The 20,443-nt window shown below is 30.8% G+C and overlaps 1 protein-coding gene across 2 annotated transcripts in view; it reads right to left on the bottom strand.

Annotated features, from left to right (window-relative positions):
* The window catches only part of LOC146529616 (uncharacterized), a 384,832-nt gene that overhangs the window by 10,541 nt on the left and 353,848 nt on the right, over positions 1–20,443 (bottom strand). The window contains exons 1-2 of one of the 2 annotated variants that reach the window (XM_085201517.1): positions 18,502–18,964; positions 4,671–4,806 (exon numbers count right to left, since the gene is read on the bottom strand). In XM_085201517.1, the coding sequence (XP_085057643.1) occupies positions 4,671–4,806; positions 18,502–18,544 (179 nt within the window). In that variant the 5' untranslated portion in view covers positions 18,545–18,964. Of the gene's footprint in view, positions 1–4,670; positions 4,807–18,501; positions 18,965–20,443 lie in introns of those variants that run through there. The other variant, XM_085201516.1, reaches the window with a different exon arrangement.

Below are 20,443 nucleotides of genomic sequence, written 5' to 3'. Positions count from 1 at the left end.
CAACTGACCTACTAATCAAGGTATTGATTTACATATACGTTCGTTTTTGTTGGTAGTAGAATTTTTATTGGAAATATACATATATAAAAATCGAGAGCAATGGATTCTTTATTTTTTTATCAGTATATAAAAAAGTACTAAAAGCATATTTTTTAATGTATAGCTGGGCACGACTAGAGAATTTAAGACACTCTGCTTCTCATTTTTCAATTAATGATCAAGACATTGTATTTTAAGTAGCGGTACCTAACGCTGTGTTATGTCTTATTAGTAAAAGTAAAGTAAAAATGAAAAAAAAAATCTGTTGCGTGCGTGGAAATCGAACCCTCACAACATAACGCGTTTACATTTATTATTAATTTTAAAATAAAATAATCTAAAAAAACGACTTCATCAATAACATTAAAAAATCGAATCCAAGTCTATCTATGTAAAATGCACGTCATTACATCGTACGTGTTTAACACTTTACGTAGTGACGTATAAATATATGAAAAGCTTTAGATTAATGACGCTATACCGACAGGGTACATTTTCGTCTTCCATACAGTGTTTACGGTACAAGTTGCAAGAGTTTATTTAAATTTTAAAACACTGTACATGAAAAGTGCGATGACTTCTAAAGAAGTTAGCTGTGTGGTTAGAGCGTGTAAAATTTGCTTTTGGTTAAAGAACTTCAAATATAAAATACAACAAAAAAAATATTGAAAATGTCCAAGTCACTACTTTTTATTTCATCCATAATAGCCATTTTAAATATTTAAATTTAAGAAAACATTAATATAATAATAATAATTGCCCGAAGTAGATTTGACCCTGTAACTATAAATTTAAATAATAAATACTCATAACGCCAAAAAACAAATAACGCCACTCAACGCCTCCAGAATTCGGCAGAAAGTGGGGAACAGAAGTGTATTAATGGGAACGGAACATACCAACACTAGGTTCCCAGGTTCCCTTAGCTGTCCTGCTATATAAAGGATACACAACGTGAAGCTAAAAAAAAACAAAAACAAATTTATATCGTATATTTAAATAAATTATACATTTTGATAGAAAAGCAGAGCATTTACTAGTAGTATATTTCAATGTTGCTGAGGAACGAGACCGTCTCGGAAATCGGAAATCCGACCATTGACATAAACGGTTGTAATTTTTCCCATTAAAAAGCTTTGGATTTGCTCAATTTAATCTTTTTCGCTTTTTTAAGCTTTTTATTTATAGTTTGTATATAAAAGGAGGAAAAGGAGAATTTTATAGGCCGTGTAACGCAGTAACTATTTGACTATTCTTAATCGACGGAATGTTTTTTTTTTATAACTTTCATTTTGAGGCCGTCGTAGCACACTGGCACATTCTCTCACAATAAACACGACGGTTGCGAGTTTGATTCACATTCGGGGGAATGTATTATTTTCATTTCCTTGTTTTAATAACAAGACAAAGCGAGATGCAGGATTGAGTTCCCCAACTCATTGACACTTAATGCCTTAATGGGCGATGAATGGAGGATGGAGTGTCTCAACACTAGGTTTTGGTTTACAGCTTTCCTGTTAAGTTATACCTTCTGTAATATTTTTTCTTACCACATAAGTACAACAATTCGTGATGCGACGAGCAATTTTTATTTGCATAAGCATAGCCACGAAGCAAAAGTAGTCACGACAGATATAACACTTTACGTGTCACGTTTCAAATGGTCGTGCAAATTGTATGCTCGTTTTGTATTCTGTTTAGGTAGCGAGTTCGATGTCTAGACAGAACAATTATGAATCATGAAATTATAAAGAACAATGAAAAATATGCCATGGTAAATAGAGAGAACCTAATGTAAAGACTGTAAAATTCTTGTATCGTCAACTACACCGAGAAAAAAAAATAACCTCAACCAGAAATCGAATTCAGTACCCCACTATCAACTAACACAAATGTTAAATAAAACAAAAATCAAAATGATCAACTTTGAAATTATGCGCATACTATGCTTAGATTCAAAGTTAATTATCCGTTTCTATTAAACTAGCGTGTTGCGGCGGAACTAATTAAAAACTGGCGGTTTTGAACCCGTTGCATTCGTGTTTGTATTTTATCGGTGCAATATTTAAATGTGTGACCTATTTTGTAGCGGATCGATTTGGTAAAACGACTTTGACATGAATCGCAAATCGATGGTAAATGAGGTATTGTTTTACATATTACTGAGAAGTGTTTTAAAGAGAAAGAAAAATTTTGAGATGCTATCAACAAAATTTGTATTGATAAGAATTATGACATGAAGTGATAAGAACATATAACTTAATTAGTTAAGACAATTGGACGGATTTCAAAGGCACGACCTGTAACCTTGTAATCCAAAAAATGTAAAAAAAGAAGTTATACACATTACAAACTGAAAATTTTATGATTTTTTTTGTTCTATCGGTTTTTATATATTAAACATATTATCATTTTTCATAAATTTCTACTTATTTAATTATGTGTATATATATATTAATTTTTGATATATTTATATTGCGCTTTATTTATTAAGAAATACTCTACAGTAGAGTTCGCGTAGGTTGCGTCCCACGTAAAGTATATTCAATAAAGGAAGAATTACCCTTTATAAAAATAAAGTTTAAAGGAAAATAATATTTAAAAAATCCTTTGCGCTTATAATAAATATTATATAATAATTAGCTATTAAGTTAGTTTTGGCTGGCTTTATTTTGTGGGGAGAGAATGAAATATTTAATATTTTCATTTCCTCGCTCTGGTAACGAGTTAAAACATGGTGTTGAGTCTTGACATAGCGTTCTGTCTGCCTCCTCTTCATGCTTAATCCCGCTAATAGAATGCAGGATAAAGCGTGAAGCTACAGAAAAAAGAAAGAAAAAGTCGAGTAACATCACTAGTTTACCAGAAATAGCGGCTAAAACTGTCCATCCAAATACCAAACAATACAATACTCGTATTCCATTAGCCGTTCCGTCCAATGTTATATCTGCCTAAGTATATCAGTTACGGCTTTGTATTCTATCAAAATCCGTAAATCTATTTAGCTTTACTCTCCTATAAATCCGATCACACAATAACCAACAAAACGAACGATTAATCGAGTGGTCATTCGATGTCTCGTTGTTTTAGCAATTAGCTTGTACGGTCGTTTATCATATGTTTGTGGGTTCTTATCAAAGAAAATGCTGAAAAGAATACCAAATAAAAAAAGTGAAAGTTGAAATAAAAAGTTGTTTTTTCTCGCATAGCAGGGTTACAGGAGGTTACCTATAAAATGTTTGACTATAGGCGATGATTTGATTAGGTTCAAAACAACGTTTAGTTTAATAAAGAACAGCTTTATCTGATTTAGATATAAAAATACAGCGTTCAGTTCCGTTACTTAACACACACTCAAATTCGGGCGCAAAGCAGAGGACGAAGTGTCTATACACTAGGATCTCTCGGTACCTTGCGGGATAAAACGTGAAGATCGATTGCTTTTGCTACTTATTAATTTGCAGAAAAGCAAAAAATAAAGAAATACATTTATTATTTTTCTAATTTTGTAAAGTTAAGATTAGCTTACAATAATAAAATATAGCAGTTAAACTTAAACACGTCTGGGGGAACAGGCAGTAACTTTTTAATGTCTAAACGTAAAGTAGTGGAAGTGGCGCAGAGTGTTATGTCAATTTTAAATGAACATAAGTGGGTACGTTCTTCAATTTGCGGAACATGGAGAATAGAATACTTATAAAGATTAATAATAAAAGATAATTAATGCGATTTGCCTCGTTGCTAGAGAGTGTGAGAGTGGGAATCAAACACACATAACAAACGTACACTTGTGCTACTACACCACGACAGCTTCGAAAAGAATTTAAGATGTAAATTATAAAATATCAATTTTTCGAGAAATATATACGGACATAAGTAAAGATAAACAAAACGCTTACGAAAAATCTATTTAAAAATATAAAAGTGTTATAACATCATTTCTTGAAAACAACTCTAAATTAAAATTTACATAACTTTCCTTCCATCATCCCAACAAATAACATAAAAAACAAGAAAAATCACAACCTATTTATTAAAAAAAACATAAAAAATCTCAATAAAATTTTCAACAATCACTGTTCTTAGTATTATTGAGCTGTGAAAGGGATGAAACTTTTACGTACAGCAAAAGATATTTAACTTTAAGAGGCACTAACTGAAATTTACGTTAATGATTTAATTTCGTTTGGAAACACTGTTATTTGGGGGGATTGCTTTCCTAACTTTTCACAATAGTATTACAATATAAATCATTTATATTAAAATCGTCTAAATAACGGTTTAAGGTTTATTTTTTTGTGTTTGATCGCAGACAAATAAATGATATATTTTTTTAGTTTCCTGCGTTATCCTCCTCCTGGATGGGTAGTGAGAAACTAGTGACAAGACACTGAGTCTACTTTTGTATTGTGTTCGAACTCGATAGCCTTTTAAATAGCGAAACTCAACACCGCACGTTGTCTTACGGAAGCGACAAAGCGAAATTGATGAATTTCGCCAACGGGTATCGAACCCACAACCATCACCACCAGTTCAACACCATCAGTACTAGTCCATCAGGATGATCCACGCAACATCTTTATGTTGTTCTTTTCTTCCATATAAGGAATATAAATATTCAACTAGCTTACCTAGGCTTATGATAGGTGGGATTGTTGTTCGTCTTGAGGATGTCTGCGTTCGGGACGGACGTGGGCAGCGCGTGCTCTCGCTCCAGTTCACTCTCGTAGCTCTCGAGTGGTACATGTTTGCCGGGCAAGGGGTCCGCTGTAACAAAATAAAAATAAATTAATACCTACACGCATTAAGACATATAAATATGTGAGAGAGATTTGATAACTAGCTTTTACTTGATGCTTTGAGGTAAAATGGAAACATGAACTCTTAGCTCAAGGGAACTCTGGTACCTACATTGGGTTACATTGAAACAGTTAATGTAATATATACCTGTAGCCTTCCTGAATAATAAATGAATTATCTAACTAAAAAGGATGTTTTAATTTGAACTAGTCGTTCCTGAGATTCGCGCAAGCAACCAAGCAAACTTTTACTACTAATATATATAATATTTAAAATGTCTTCAATTATCTTTATATCAAAATTTATTCAAATCTATATAGCTACTTAAGTCTTTCAAATATACAAACTTGAAAAAAATAAGTACACTGAATACGAATACATTTTCAATATATTTAAGGTGAAGGTTAGTCGAACGGGCTGAAGTATCATTAAGTTCTCTTTACCGACTTCACAAAAAAATATATATCGCATTTTTCAAGTAAAATACGATACATTTCATCTCTTATTAAGTACCTATTGAACTATTAAGTTAACCTAACCTTCTAACCTTCATTGCATATTTTTAGCTCTACCCTACATCCCACACTTACTCTACACAGTGTATACTACAGTGTATACAGACGGGACCTAGTAAAAAAAAATTTAAAAAAATACAGTCGAATTGATAACCTCCTTTTCTTACAGAAGTCGGTTAAAAAAGCAGTGTGTAGGCGCTTTGTCTTGTTATCTGAGCGAGAAGAAAAACTTATTCCACTGAGTGAAAATCGAACCCACTAGCTGCGTTGACAGCCAGACTCGGCGGTAACTTTACCTTACATATTAAAAAATTAAGTACTTAGCAAGAAAACCACCCAACAAGTCGTTTAAACATCTAACATTACCGCCTACAAAACTTCCTAGAACTAAAATCATTATTTTAATCGACAAAACAAAAACATTGCAAGCTAAACAATTATATGCGTGTCATATTCTATTTGTATTCCCACGATCAAATTCTGGGTTCCGTGAACAGATAAAGACCATTGTTCTTAAAAAGTTTAGCTCAAAAGAGTTTAGTTACGTAGCTACGGAACGCGTAAACAACTTGCTTTGTTCACCGACCTACTTATACTGTGCTCTTGCATTTGAACTGTCGTTTGAGTATGAGCGAAATGAAAAATATGTATCGCTTATAAAGTATTTTTTGTTTGGTAAAGCTATTATTTTATGTATTGAAAATGGTTAAATATTACAATAATAACGCTACCAAAGAAAAAAAGAGTCAGCAAAAAAAGGCCCTTCAATTCATAAAAAATACGAGACAAAACTTTCAAATAGCATTTCAATGCTTAATAACGAACATTTTAATAATTATGATCGACCGATCCACTTCTAATTTATAGTAAAAACAAATGAATAACTTTTATAGTATTCGAGTATCGGTAAATTAATTCGAGTATCAGTCAGTCAATTCAATATGGCGGCTTTGAAATTCGCCACCGCAACACACGTTAGCGCAGTTCTATCGATGAAAAAAATATATTCAAGAATTGTGGTCGATGAGCGATATTACATTTAAATTACAACAAGAAAAACAATTCAAATTCAAATTCATTTATCGTCTCGATTGTTTTCTAGGTAACGAAATCTTAGATGTAGCACTCATATACTACTGTAAACTTGACACTTAATGATTCGAACCTCACTCGAGTACATTAATCATTTTATTGACGTTCGCAACTCAACACACAAATTCCTGAATTGGAGAAATAGAAAACGGAGTGTCCTAACACTAGGTTCTCTTTGCCAACATTATTCAAACCGCAAAATATCCCATATAATAGAACAAAGACAATCTCCTCTAGTAATACAACACCAACCTAATTCCAAATTTGGTTCCATCAAAGTTTGAATGGGAATTATCTGTTACTGGGGAGGTAGACATTGTTAACTGTTTGAGTACGTTATTGCGTTTCTAATGTTTTGAACTTATATAGCGACATAATATAATGTGGGGATCTCTAATTGAAGATACGCCTTCGTGAAGCAGTTGAGGTTTTTCAGTAAAGATGATAGTACAGAATTCGTTTTCATTATTACATATATTTGGGGTAATGTTTTGTTCAGAATTTATGTAAACGTCTCCTTGGCAAGAACGATTTCTGTTATTTTCATAGCCTTATTACTATTGTTTGTTGGCGGAACCTAACACCTGTCTCCAGAATTCGACGGAAAGTGGGGACCGGAGTGTCTTAACACTACGTTCCCTCTGTTTACCCTGCTGTGTGCGGGATACAGCGTGATGTAAGTTTTTTAATTTCTAATAAACTTAATTAAAACGGAGTACGTAATCTGTTATTTAGTTCTCCATCATTGCCCAAAAGCCGACAGATGCGTGAAAATAACGTATAAAAATTTATACTAAAAGAAAGACTTGAACAATAAACCTTCTAAAGTAATAAACACGGCTACAAAGAAAAATCGTTGCTAGTAATTAAACGTTATTGAACATTTTCAGGCGAAATTCTTTCTCGTTCGAAATTTCATTGAGCGAATGGGGAAAATTTGAAGGGTACTTTAAGTGACAAATACTAACATATAACTAAGAGTTTTAGACTTTCAACGGGTACAGCGGGTTACATCAAAAGTAGAAGAATATAATGTAGGTAATTTTGTAATTTTAATACAGCTTCCCTCTATAAATGGACTATCGTACACAAACATAATTTTTCATATCAAACCAGTAGTTCTTGATATTCGAGCGTTTAACCAAAAAGCCCTTCAGATCGATAATATTAGTATAGAGTTGCTTCGTAAAATTGAAAGTAATTGGTTCACGTCCAGATGCTATTTGCGTTGGGCATACAAATGTTAGTTTTAGAACCGAAAATGAATGTGATTAGTATTCAATTTCTTAAATTATTAAAATTAATTAATATTATCTCTTGCTTAGTAAGAAGTACGATATAATTTTTTCATATAATGTTGGTGTTTTACAAGAGCATAAATAAAAACTTTAGTTTATTTTCCGTTATTTGACAGACTTATTAAAAATATATTTTTTTAGGTAGGTCATTACTTTCAGCTATATCCATCCATCAAAATCCATCCACTGTAAAATTAGACTTTACAAAAATCGTTAAAAATAAAATCAGTTCTCGGAAAACTACTATATATGCAGATGAAAATGTAACTGTCAAAGGCTGTCGGATTAATAGAATTTCAATAAAACCTAGTTAGCGATAAAGTGAATAGCTAAAACGATTTCCCTATAAGCTATTAACTTACTAGGGCAGCGCAAAAAGTAATTTAAAAATCGATGCTACATACATACACACGTATAAGTAATATATATTAGTAGAATTATCATCTGAAATTAAAATAAATATTTTAAAATATCGCACATAAACATAATACATGGTTTACTAGTAACTTCTGGAGAGTTTTCTTCCAGATCTGCCACCAGACCTGGTCGATGCCAGCATATTATTATATCGTTTCGTAAGCTATTAAGTTTCAAGATAACACAATTGTTGGGTTATCTTTCTTTTATTGATTAATGTAATTGATATAAATATAATTTACATAAAAAAATATTTACAATAATAATTTATGCCAGACGGAGAGACTTGACGAATTCAAGTAATTAGTTAAATAAAACTATAACCTAACTTAAAAAATTTGGGCCTAGCAAAAAAAAGGAAAAATAACCGTTACTTTCAAATGACCTTCTGATCTACAATATCTCAATAGATCCTAATTGTCTAATTGACCACAACTGGTTAACGACGAAAAAACATTGTGCTTCTCACAAATTGGCATAAAAAGTTTGTAAAAATGCGGTTACTTGATGAATCATAGTCGGGTTAGTTCGTGCGCTTGCGCATTGACTCACTGTGATGAATCAATCATTATAAAACTTGATTATTATCGAATATACTATTATTATTTTATTGCCATCTATGAACACGATGTTTGTGGGTTTAATCCCTACTCGGGGAATGAATTATTTTCATTTTCGCGGTGTTGAGTTCCACAACTCAACAATGGAACGTCTCGAAAATCGGGCCATGCGTTTATCTCAACAATAGGTTCCCTCTGTTCCGCACTACGGTTAAAGTGTTATTTTTTTAATAAATATTCCATTATCTAGAAATTGAAACCTCCACCATCGTGTACAATAAAATCAACTGCGTCATGTTGGCGTCATAAAATTTCTTACAGATATGTAGTCATTAAATACACAAATATGACTATTTGTTTATATACCTATACTTGTAGGTATATAAAGAAATACCTGAATGAAATGGCTGCATGACGCTTTTTCTTTTTTTTTTGGGTAGATAGAGGGAACCTAGTTTTAAGACACACTTTCGGAACCCCCCAACATTTGGGGCATTGCGCATTGACTGGAGGAACACACATCCCACATTATTTCCCCGAGCGGGGAACAAACCCACAATCATCGAGTTAACAGTCAGATATCCCACCACGAAAGCCTAATAAATAAAACATATTACTTTTTATAGCAATAGTTATATTTCATAAAAATAAATTTTAAAAAATGTTGGTAAATATAAATTGAAATTGAATTTCTTAATGACTTAGCATTGTTTAGTTATCGACCCGCAGTTTGACAGGATATCTTAATTAAAGTTCAGTCTGCAACGAGTGAGTTTTTTTGTTGCAAACTATGTATACCTTATATTATTTTATATTGATTACCTAAGGCGACCAAGACGATGGTAGTTCTCATATCCGATATTTTACTATATCTATAGTAGTAAAACTATCTATCAGTCAAACGCTAATCGAAGTTTTAAATATTATATAATTTATAAATTAACAATAAGTAGGTATATACAAAAACTTAACAGTTAACAAACAAATACAAAAATCGTTGAAACTGACAACATTGAAAGGTCAATCCGTCATATCGTGTAAACAAAACAAATGAGAGAATAAGAAAACAAAAATCTCAAAAAAATCAGTCTCAAATGCAAATTCAAAACCTTGGAGCTGGTGAGGTGAAAAATTGTGGGATCCGAGATGGAATAGTGATGTGCCTAAAGTAGGGATGTACATGATGGCATGTACATATTTTATGTTATTTTTTTGGATAAAAATGAATTAGTTATAAAGCTGTCATTCCATTGTTTGGACTTATTTACAGTTTCTGTGTTGGAGCTGTTAACACTTATTAAGTTAACAACTATAATTAACTCGTGACTTAATTTGTTTTTAGGTATTCGAGATGTAATATTTATAACTAGCTTTCACCTTCGGCTTAAAAAATATCGCGAAAATATATCCTATAGTTTTTGCAGTATAATATTAAAAATAGTTATACATAACTTCAATTTCAAAATTAAAACACATGTTTTCATTCACAGCATTATATTGTTCGTATGAAACTGATAAAAAATAACCCCTTTGATTGATTTGGCGAACAAAAAACAATTGGGTTTTGATTAAAAATCGCTTATAAAAACTTTGAAATTACCAACAATCGATAGAGTCGAATGGCTTCATTCAAGTTGAGTAATAACAATCAACTCGAAACTATATTTCTATGAAATGAAGTAACAAGGTCGTGTTTTTGTGCATCACACAAAAACCACAGTGGCTTTGTAGAGGATATTGCATGTTGAAATTTAATATTCTACATGTATTTTTAATAGATTTTTCTTTATTTTTTATGTTTTCGTTTTATTTTAAATAAAATATGGGTAAATGCCTATTTTTTCTTTTATTTGGCTTTAGAACGCGTCGTCAAAATCCTTTATTATTTGATATTGGAATAAAAATAGTAGGTTAAATTAGTATTTACAATTTTTAATAATAAAAAACAAAGTTTGATCACTAAAATAAAAGATTTTCATTGTAATAATGTTACAGAATCTAATATATCTATGAGTAAGTAATTATGTTTATCGAATATGGATATGAAATGATAAAATATTTATTAGCGAATGCTTCTGCGTATATACAGAGCGACAATATCATTATTAGTAAAATGTAAGTAGGTAGTTCATGGATTCTTAAATATTTATTTTTAACTTTATTCTACAAATGAATATAATATTTTTAGTGATCAAGTAATGAGACCATCATGGTACAGTGGTTGACTGTAAACGCGATGGTTGTGGGTTCGATCCTCAGTTAGAGAAATTATAATTAAAATTTGTTAACTTCAATTATATCGAAACATGACCGAGTAAGAGACCTAATAACAAAACTACTAACATCAAATATAACTAAATTAATATACTAATTAAATGCATTCTAAACAAAATCCATTTAAGATTGTTTGTTACAAAAACCTCCAAAACAATAAGAATATTTAAATAACACTAAGTACAAATAAGTATTATTAAAAAAAAGAAGCATCTCATACACACATTGTATCAAGAAAGTCCGTGACCTATTTCATGTGTTATACAATATTCATTCACATGATTGATTAACTGCGTCTCTCTTTATAAGAACATAATGTTTAATGTTGCGGAAAATATTAAATAGTAAAGAGTGTAAATGTATAACGAAAAGTCATATTGCAGGTGAACTAATTGTTTGTGAGACGCGGCGTTCAGTTACGCCACTCAATGAGAAATGCCTCGAGAAATCGGCGTAAATTGGAGAAATATATTCATAGAAACGGGAGTATTTTAACACTAGGTCCTTTATACCTATGTGCGGAATAGAGTGTGAAGCTAAAAAGATGTTTTATAAAATCCCGAAAATGGGTAAATTTACCAATAGTTCATAAAATTTTTAAGATATAAATAAAAAGTATTTATGTAGGTCAAGAGGTAGTTTTTTTTAAGTTAGCGAGCAAGTGATGATGAATTTTAAGTGAGAAACGTTAATTATACAGTTTGAGCTTAAAATTTGTATTCATTAAAGTATCAAATAATATTCGAATTTGCATTACATATAAAAAAAAATCTCTAGAAAGTAGAGTAAAAAATATAATGGTATAATTTCGTGTCGTATATAAAGGTAGTGTCTCGCGTGGACTATATTATGATTATAGTAGTTCTACGTAAAATATAAAGACAATACTCCATTTAAACTTATTTTACGACATTATAATATATTTTCGCATTAATATTAAAGAAACAAAGAAAAGATTTTAAGGAAAATCCTTTATTCATGGCAATATAAAGTAAACAACTTGTTTGTTTTGCGTTTTCTTTTCTACATATTAAGTGCTGTTCTTTCGTTCTTCTACAAGACTTCGCTCTTAGAATTATTTTCGTAGCTAAACAATCTTACAAGTTTGTGAATACCAGTATATTATTTAAAGGTTATTAAAAAATTAGAGCTAACTAACCTATTAAATAATTACTAATATGTACTTTTAAAAATTTTATATTTTATTAAAACACATCTTCTTTCTTCCTCTTCGTTTCGATGCTTTCTCTATCTACAACATAGAGATATTCTATTCTATTCTTCCTACACATTTTATAATATATAAATATAAAAAATCTTGACAAGTGCAGAAAGCCCCGAGTCGGGAATCGAACCCACACTATCAAAACTAACACAAACACACTTAAAATCTCAATACATCTTAATCTTGATAAAAGAAAACACATTCCATCCCCGCCTTCCGCGACAATATATCAAAAGTGCTTAAAAATATTTTTTCTGTAAATCCTCGAACCCGGATACTTGTAAGTTATGGTCTCTATTAATAGACACCCATAGAGACGCTGCTTCCTCTAAGTGAATTGAGCTACTTTAACTCGACGCGACAATTTTAAGTGTAGATATATGTTATTAATGTTGACGTTACATTTTACAAATGTGTCTTAGAAATGTATTTTAGGTAGTACTAAGTTCGATTTCCGCTTATTAATTTAAGTTTACTTAGCTTTGGTGGGATTGTAGGGAGGATTTATCGAAATACCTACGGGGACGGAAAAAACGGGATTTTCCTATTTTACTTCGCATAGTCAAAGCGACGTCTTGTAAATTATAGTATGATATGGAAACGAATAAAATATTTTATTATCTTGTTTATATTAAAAAAAAAAATAACAACATAAATTGACTTTACAAACTTGTCAGAATTGCCGATAACGAATATAATAACAAGAAAAACAAACAAAACAAAGTCTATTTGAAATACCGGCATTTTACGTCTAGCAAACTAAGCTTAATTGGCTTAAATGTTTAGATGTATCAGACATAGAAGGCAACTCTTTGCAAATAAATATTTTTAACAATTTTTAAAGAGACTCGTTTATTATTATTTTTTAGCTTGAAGTTGTATCACACACATAATAGGGTAGGCAGGGTATATAGGAAATCTAGTGTTGTCACACTCCGTTCTCATTAAAACACCTCCGTTTCCTTCTTTAATATGCAATGTCTCGAAATCTCCAGGGATTGCGTGTTGAGTGACAGAACTCAAGTGAGGCCTCGGCCTCAAAAATGACATTACTTATATGAACATTAAATATATTGTTAATTAAAACTAATCAAAAGCGTCTCAACAGTATTTAAAGTAAGAACACTATAAACATTTCACTTTAAATACATCTACACATATGAAACTCTTTGAGAATTTACTTTTTATAGAAACGCCATAAAATATATTTACGAAAGCAAAGGGTGCTAGTTAACTCGGTGTTAGTTATAGAGAGATATACTGGCTTTCCACTTGCGAAAGCTATCGTTAGCGATATAGTATAAGCTATAAAATTGGATAATATAGTGGGGTGTTGGGTTATGGTACTAAGCGAAACAATCTTGCAACAATTTGCGATCTTGCAAAGAAATGATGAAGAAATAAAATAAATTTATAGTACATTTACGTTATTTCATTATATATATTCATAATTTACCGTTTACATCTACATTTAATAAAACTTTTTGTGAAATTTATTAAGGGTTGAATGCCCGATTTAATATTAAATTTCTCAGTATCCCTTTTATATTATTATGATGACAATAGAAATAAAATAGAATATAAAACGCTTTTTTGAGACTGAAACCCTATTAATAAATAAATATAACTATATACTATATAAAGAACTAAGATTCAATTTCATTCAATTGAAGAATGCTCGATACTAATTATCATTAGGAATGAGTAGAGTAAATCGATTATCTTAATCGTGATATCTCGATTATGAACGTCATTAGTGGTTTGGGACTTCCGGCCGTCAAATTAATATCTGATATGATGATTTTCTGTACTTGATTGAGGCGAGAGGAATATCCTGCGAGAGAAATAATAATTATATGCTTAGATATATTAATACTTTTGAAAGTTTATATCATTCATATTATAGATACATTTGTGATTCCCAAGTTTAAAATAACATTAATCTGCTGGAGTCTAATTTGTTGAAAAAATTATATATACAACCCAAAATAATAAAAAATATCATCAAAGCTCATTTAGCAGTGGAGAGATGTCTTAAAGAAGTTAAGTGGAGAGATGTCTTAAGTAAGTTAGCTTATAAGATTAAGTAGGAGTTAAACACGTGTTGGTTGTTTTAAAGGGCTATTAGATATTGTTTACTGATAGATCGCCTTAGTGAAAGACGACCGAAGCAAAAGTGCTCGTTATTCATTATCCTTTACCAGAAACATTGTTAACGTGGAGAATAATCGATGGTTTTATTTATAAAACAAGACAAAGCTCGGCGTTCCGCTCCGCCAAAGTGGAAGACGGAGAAGCTAATAGAAAATAATAAATAATATTCAATATTTACGCTCAAACAGTAAATATCGTTCAATCTGTCATATTCGGTCATTTTATAAAATATTTTGCTTCCTCCACAGGGGTTTGACAAAACAACGTAACAAAAACAGCGTTAAAATCTCCTGAAACCGGATTAGAACAAAAATTGTACGGAAAACTTTTGTATATTAATCACTTCCTTAATTAATTTAAAGATTTAATATGAAAATGAATTATGAATGAGACAAAAGTACCAATAAAAAGCTTATTATTTAGCTTAAATTATATAATTTATTTCACTATAGTATTTTGAGGCCATAGCGCAGTGGCACAAGAAAATGACTATAAACTTGACGGTCGTGTGTTGTTCGAATCCCACTCGGGGGAATTATTTGTTAAAACAAGGTTAGTTTGCTCGCCCTATTATAGACTAGAGCGTGAAGTTGAAAAAAACTATTTTCTCGAAAAGGATTTGAACCCACACCTATCGTATTCAATCTCAACTATATTACTATAACGTTTATAGTACTAAAGCTCTAACATAAAACATAAGGCCCCCCGCCGCCAAGTTTATTTTGACATGCGGATCTCAACTCGGTATAGGAAGTAGTAACGTTTTAATAGTTACAACGAACGTGACCGATTGTTAGTTTTTTCAGTGTCTATAAAAATTGTTATCGATTTTGGACCACACATGGATCATGTCTATGAAATCCCATGTATTTCTCAAAACGTAAGGAGTTGGCAGAATCAGATAGATATTAAATGGAATTTAAATATCGTATAATTGAAATAACATCTCGCTTAGGAATTTACTCAGTTCTAAGTCAAATTTAAGTAGTAATAAACAAATTTTACACATATAGCTAAAAATGTGGAAAAAGTTGAAAACAAGGCTAGCGGACGTAAAATACCAAAATAAACAGAAATTTTGGGCAGCGAATACAGCATATATAATATTTAATCGAGCATTAAAATCGTAAGTTACTGTTATTTTATATATATATATATATAATACTGTTATTTTATATATATATATATATAATACTGTTATTTTATATATATATATATATATAAAATAACAGTATTATATTTAAAAATATAGAGCTCCAATTGTATATAATTAATTCAATTTTATTTTAACTTTCCAAAAAAATACCGTCAATATCACGCAACAACGCTATTCAACAACAGATGGCGCTACTAGTGGTGACGTGAAACTCAGTCCATAATATTAATTAATTTATAAAATATCAAACTTAAAAAACGTTTAAAATAATAATTATTATTTAAATAATTAAATTATTGAATGTATAATATATTACTTATCTAAGTATTTATATCTATTGCGGTAAAATAGCACGTGATAAAGGTATACTTTGTACTGTACCATATGAATTAAATTATTTAAATTTTCAAGTAGCTTATAGTTAAAGTAGAAATATTTTTATATTGCCTACGAAACTAATAAAGATATGTGGCACTTTAGGTACACTTTAAGTATTAGAAATTTGTATATTATCAATTTTATTATGTAGTCCAGTATGAAAGATAGTATTCTTTTTGTACAAAACTTATAACCAAAAGGAGAAATTAGATTTTTAAACCATTCTTTCAATATGAGAAATAAATAAAAGGCTGAATTTTCTTATCAGTCGTAATATAATAAAAAATCTTAAAAGATATAAAACGTATAAATGTTTAAATCATTACTTTGTTATTCATATGATACGATATGTTAAAAAAGTTATTCTAACTCAATAATAATATTTTCCTAACAAGATGTATGAGAGGACGAAAGATTCTTAGAAAACGGCAGAAAAATACAATTGTACTTTCATAGCGTATATAAAGATGGTTACTTACTGCGAACAATTTCTTTATGCTAAACATTACATATGAACAATGTCTGTAAAAATCACTAACATTTACGTATAAATCGAAGCGACAACCACTATTTTTTTATAAATAAATGAATATATCGAGGTTGATACAGCGTAAAGTAAAAAAAAGAAAAAGTCTATACTATACATTTTTCAGTTTTATATCTAAAATATTTAGACAGCAAAATTCCAATACAGTAATTAATTAAAACAGATGTTCCAAAACAACTTAAAATTGAACCAATAATTAAACTTTGGAACATAAAACGTTAATACAAAAAAAAAACAGGTGATTCTAATTAATGTATCGATACAATTAAATATTAATCGATTTATAAACGAGAATTCGGGTCCCGTTATCGATTGGGAGATACGAGATTGACTGAGATATGGAAATGCTTGAGATAAAGTGCTTTATTGCCTAAAATTAATTAAATTCCTATGGTAAAAAAGTTAATTAACATAATTTCCCTACAAAATGACGACGATAGATTTAGTATGGAACTGGTGGATATTTTAACGGTTCTTGAATATATTTTGACTTTATGAAAATTTATTCGTTTTTCGTGTTTATTTTTAATTATTAATATGATACTTGTATGCATAATTTTGGTGAGCATAGGTAGAGCTCTACTAGTAGTTTTATTTAAGAAAATATCGTTTTAGAATATTTCTCTCGTCACTTTTCACTTACTATAGGAAAGAATCCTTTTTGTACTTTATGATAGGCCGACTAGAACTAAAATTTACATTTTAAACTAATTACCTGATAAAATTTTAACATAGCAAAAATAATTTATTTATAAGGTTATATTCACAATAAATATACACGTTATGTTCATAAATCACAAATTTTTCCATAAGGGTTAACCATTAAAACCTTTAAATTAAAAAAGAAGACACAAATACAATAATTTAAAAAAAATCCCAAACAAAAGCTACAAAAAATACATTTTCGATACGACCGAGTATTTTTTGGAAAGTGGACAACCGACAGACAAACCGAGGCAAACTAAATTATGTGAACGTGACCAGGTCGCACGATTTGAGTTCCTCCTGAGATGTCTTTTTTATTATATAGAAATACGTGTTCAGGGTAATAGGCGAATCCAGTCTTGCTGAACTTATATTTTTTCTTAAAATAATTTAATTTTTTACTCGACAATTTTGTTATTTAAAATGTCGAACAGATCGAAGATATCACCTACTTTTCCTGCACGTTGAAGAAATAACTATGTAATATATAAAGTACATATACATATATAACTGTATATAACTTCCGATATTGATTGACTGACAGATGTAACACGTGCGGTGTAGAACGCTGAAATTAGGTATATATTAAGATGTGTAAGGACGCGCTAAGAAAGCCTTAAATTCGGAAAAAAAAAACTAGATTTTACCTTTTATAAGCTCACGCAAACTAAATTATGAGCTACAACTCTTTGGGCATAAAAAAAATAAACATTAAAAGTGATCTACATATAACTTAAAAGTAATTAATTAAAAATAAATGTTTTGAAACATTTATTTTATAAACACGTGTGTTAGAGAGTTTCTCTAATTGATAGTAGACGTATCTTCTAAAATTAGCTAAAACCGTTTGAGTCACGGACCGAAACATTTTGAATTATTTACTTTAACTCCGAAACTATGCGGGTTTCGTTTAGATTTCATTAATTAAATTACCTTCTGTTACTTTATCTCTGCTACGATTAACGATGCAATTTCAAAGTTTTGATTGGCTTTAAGTTAAATTGGGCTTCTAAAACCGATACTTGTGAAACACTTGAAAATTTTGTATTTTATATATATTTCTAATATATTTTAACAACCATTGATACAAGTTGTTTTCTATGAATCACGTATAAAATTAATTATTATTTATTAATTCATAATGAATTAACCATTCACTCTGTTCAATACAGATAACGCATTGTTTTGACGTTCTTACTGAATGCAAAAGCAAACGTTAACTCATAAATATTTAACTTATCACTTGTATTCATTGGACGTAAATCCCTATATAGGCTTATAAAATACAAACTCTACTATAACTTGACTGAACAAAAAATAAAATAAAATAAATCGACTCACCTAAAACTACCAATATGAAGCACAAACTAATGTACAAGATCATCAGGAATCTTTGGTAACTAATAAACTAATATTATCACACACAAAAATGGCAATCATCTACGCGATTGCTTATAATTTATATCACAGCACATCACTAGCTACACGGTTCACGAACAGTCGCACTGCGATCCCATCAGGCCATCACTATTACGAGCACATCATTTTTTTTGTAGCCGAGTGCATTCGGACAACTTTTATTCCCCAACTAAAACTTTCAGTCATCGTAGTTCTGAGTTAATTCGCCGTTTTAAACAACGTCCCATGTCTATTTATGTCCAAAAACAGTCTTAAACACAGTTTTAAATTAATTTAAGTCAACTCTAAACTATTTAAGTGTTATAATGTACGATAATTTCTGTAGTAGAGCGTCACAGGTCCATCCCGTGCGGCGGTTCGGACGAAACTGGCGTGAAGTTGGTCGGGATTGGTGAAGAAGCAAGAATGCGCGGCGCATGGTTGCCTCGGCGGCCACGCTTGACTTGCTACCCGCCCGAAATGTAGAGCCATTGGAACGCGACTTACCTAACTGATCCCATAACGTTTGCACACAGCCGGTTAATATAACCAGATAGACTCGTGTATTGTTTGTAGCGTCGCTCTCGGTCTTGGCCGCTCTCCGTAGGTAGGTAGGGTACCACGGGATATTGCATTCTGTTTAAGCCTGAGCCCGTCTTTAATAAAAAAAACAGGTATGCACACTGACAACGTTTCTAGTTTAGAAACTTTTAATAATATCTCTGGTATATTCTATATATATTTATTCGCATTTTTAGCAAATTTGTATGATATGTGAACAATTAATTGGTATTTTAATGTATGAACGGTTTTAAATTTAATATATACGATGAAACTGACCGCTTTAGCAATAAATTACTATAATTAGCACTTCGTTTATTGAAATTATTAGTTTTGCATACATATGTATCATTATACCGACCTATCGTTGAGTAAATAAATGTTGGTGTGAAAATTTATTATCAATATCGGGTCAAGTTAAAGTAAATTATACTGTCTGATATTGCAAGTACTGACAGTCTTATCGAGATGTAAATAAAAATATGAATAAATCGTGAACGAAAGAGTCATTAAATATTAAAGGAAATTTAATATGAATCACGTCGAGCAGAACGGTAAACTAAAAGCTTATAGGTATAGAGATGGTATATTCTACCTACAATTTTCCACGCTGTATCCCGCATGTAGTAAGGTATTCGAAACATCGTGTGTAGAATGACGGAACTCAACGCCGCGTTTTGCGAGCCAGAGCGTAGAATAGAAAAAGCACGAGAGGAACCTACAATAATCGCGTTTATATTCCAACGTCCCACTGTGGCACTATAGCCTTACGAAGTGACGTATCACTAAAAACACCACGTATACCCCACAAAACTTAACTTTAAACACAGAAGTCCTAAAAACATTAGGTTGTATTGTATGTACGGGGAACCCAACAAAAAAAAACGAACGATAAAACTTAAAAAGTCTCGTTAAGGGCGACCATTAGGGTTTCGGCCATCAGAACAAAAAAAAGGTCCTCTGCATTTAAAAAGCAAAATGAATTTAAGTTGGAAATAGTCAAAAGTCGTGTATAAAGAACGAGCGATAGAAAAGAAATGTTTCAATATTTGAGGGCGAATAGTGTTTTGTTTCTTTTTTCTTAAATGTTACGACTCTACTTAGCTTTTTGTTTTAAACTGGATGTTTAACGTTAGTTGGAGCATATAGTTAATTTGACATGTTTTTCGTTTTATATCTTTACGCTATATTCTCCATATAGCGGGGCAATGAAAAGCGAGATAATGAAAAGAATTAAGCCCCGACTGGAAATCGAACCTTCGCATTAAGATACTGTGCCGCTGCGCCACTAGGGCCTCAATTATTTCCTTAATACATATATATA

This window comes from Heliconius melpomene, chromosome 18 (genome assembly GCF_056956725.1).
Source record: "Heliconius melpomene rosina isolate 202511_hmr_F chromosome 18, ASM5695672v1, whole genome shotgun sequence".
Lineage (NCBI taxonomy): Eukaryota > Metazoa > Arthropoda > Insecta > Lepidoptera > Nymphalidae > Heliconius > Heliconius melpomene.
This window is presented reverse-complemented; position numbering and strand designations above follow the sequence as displayed.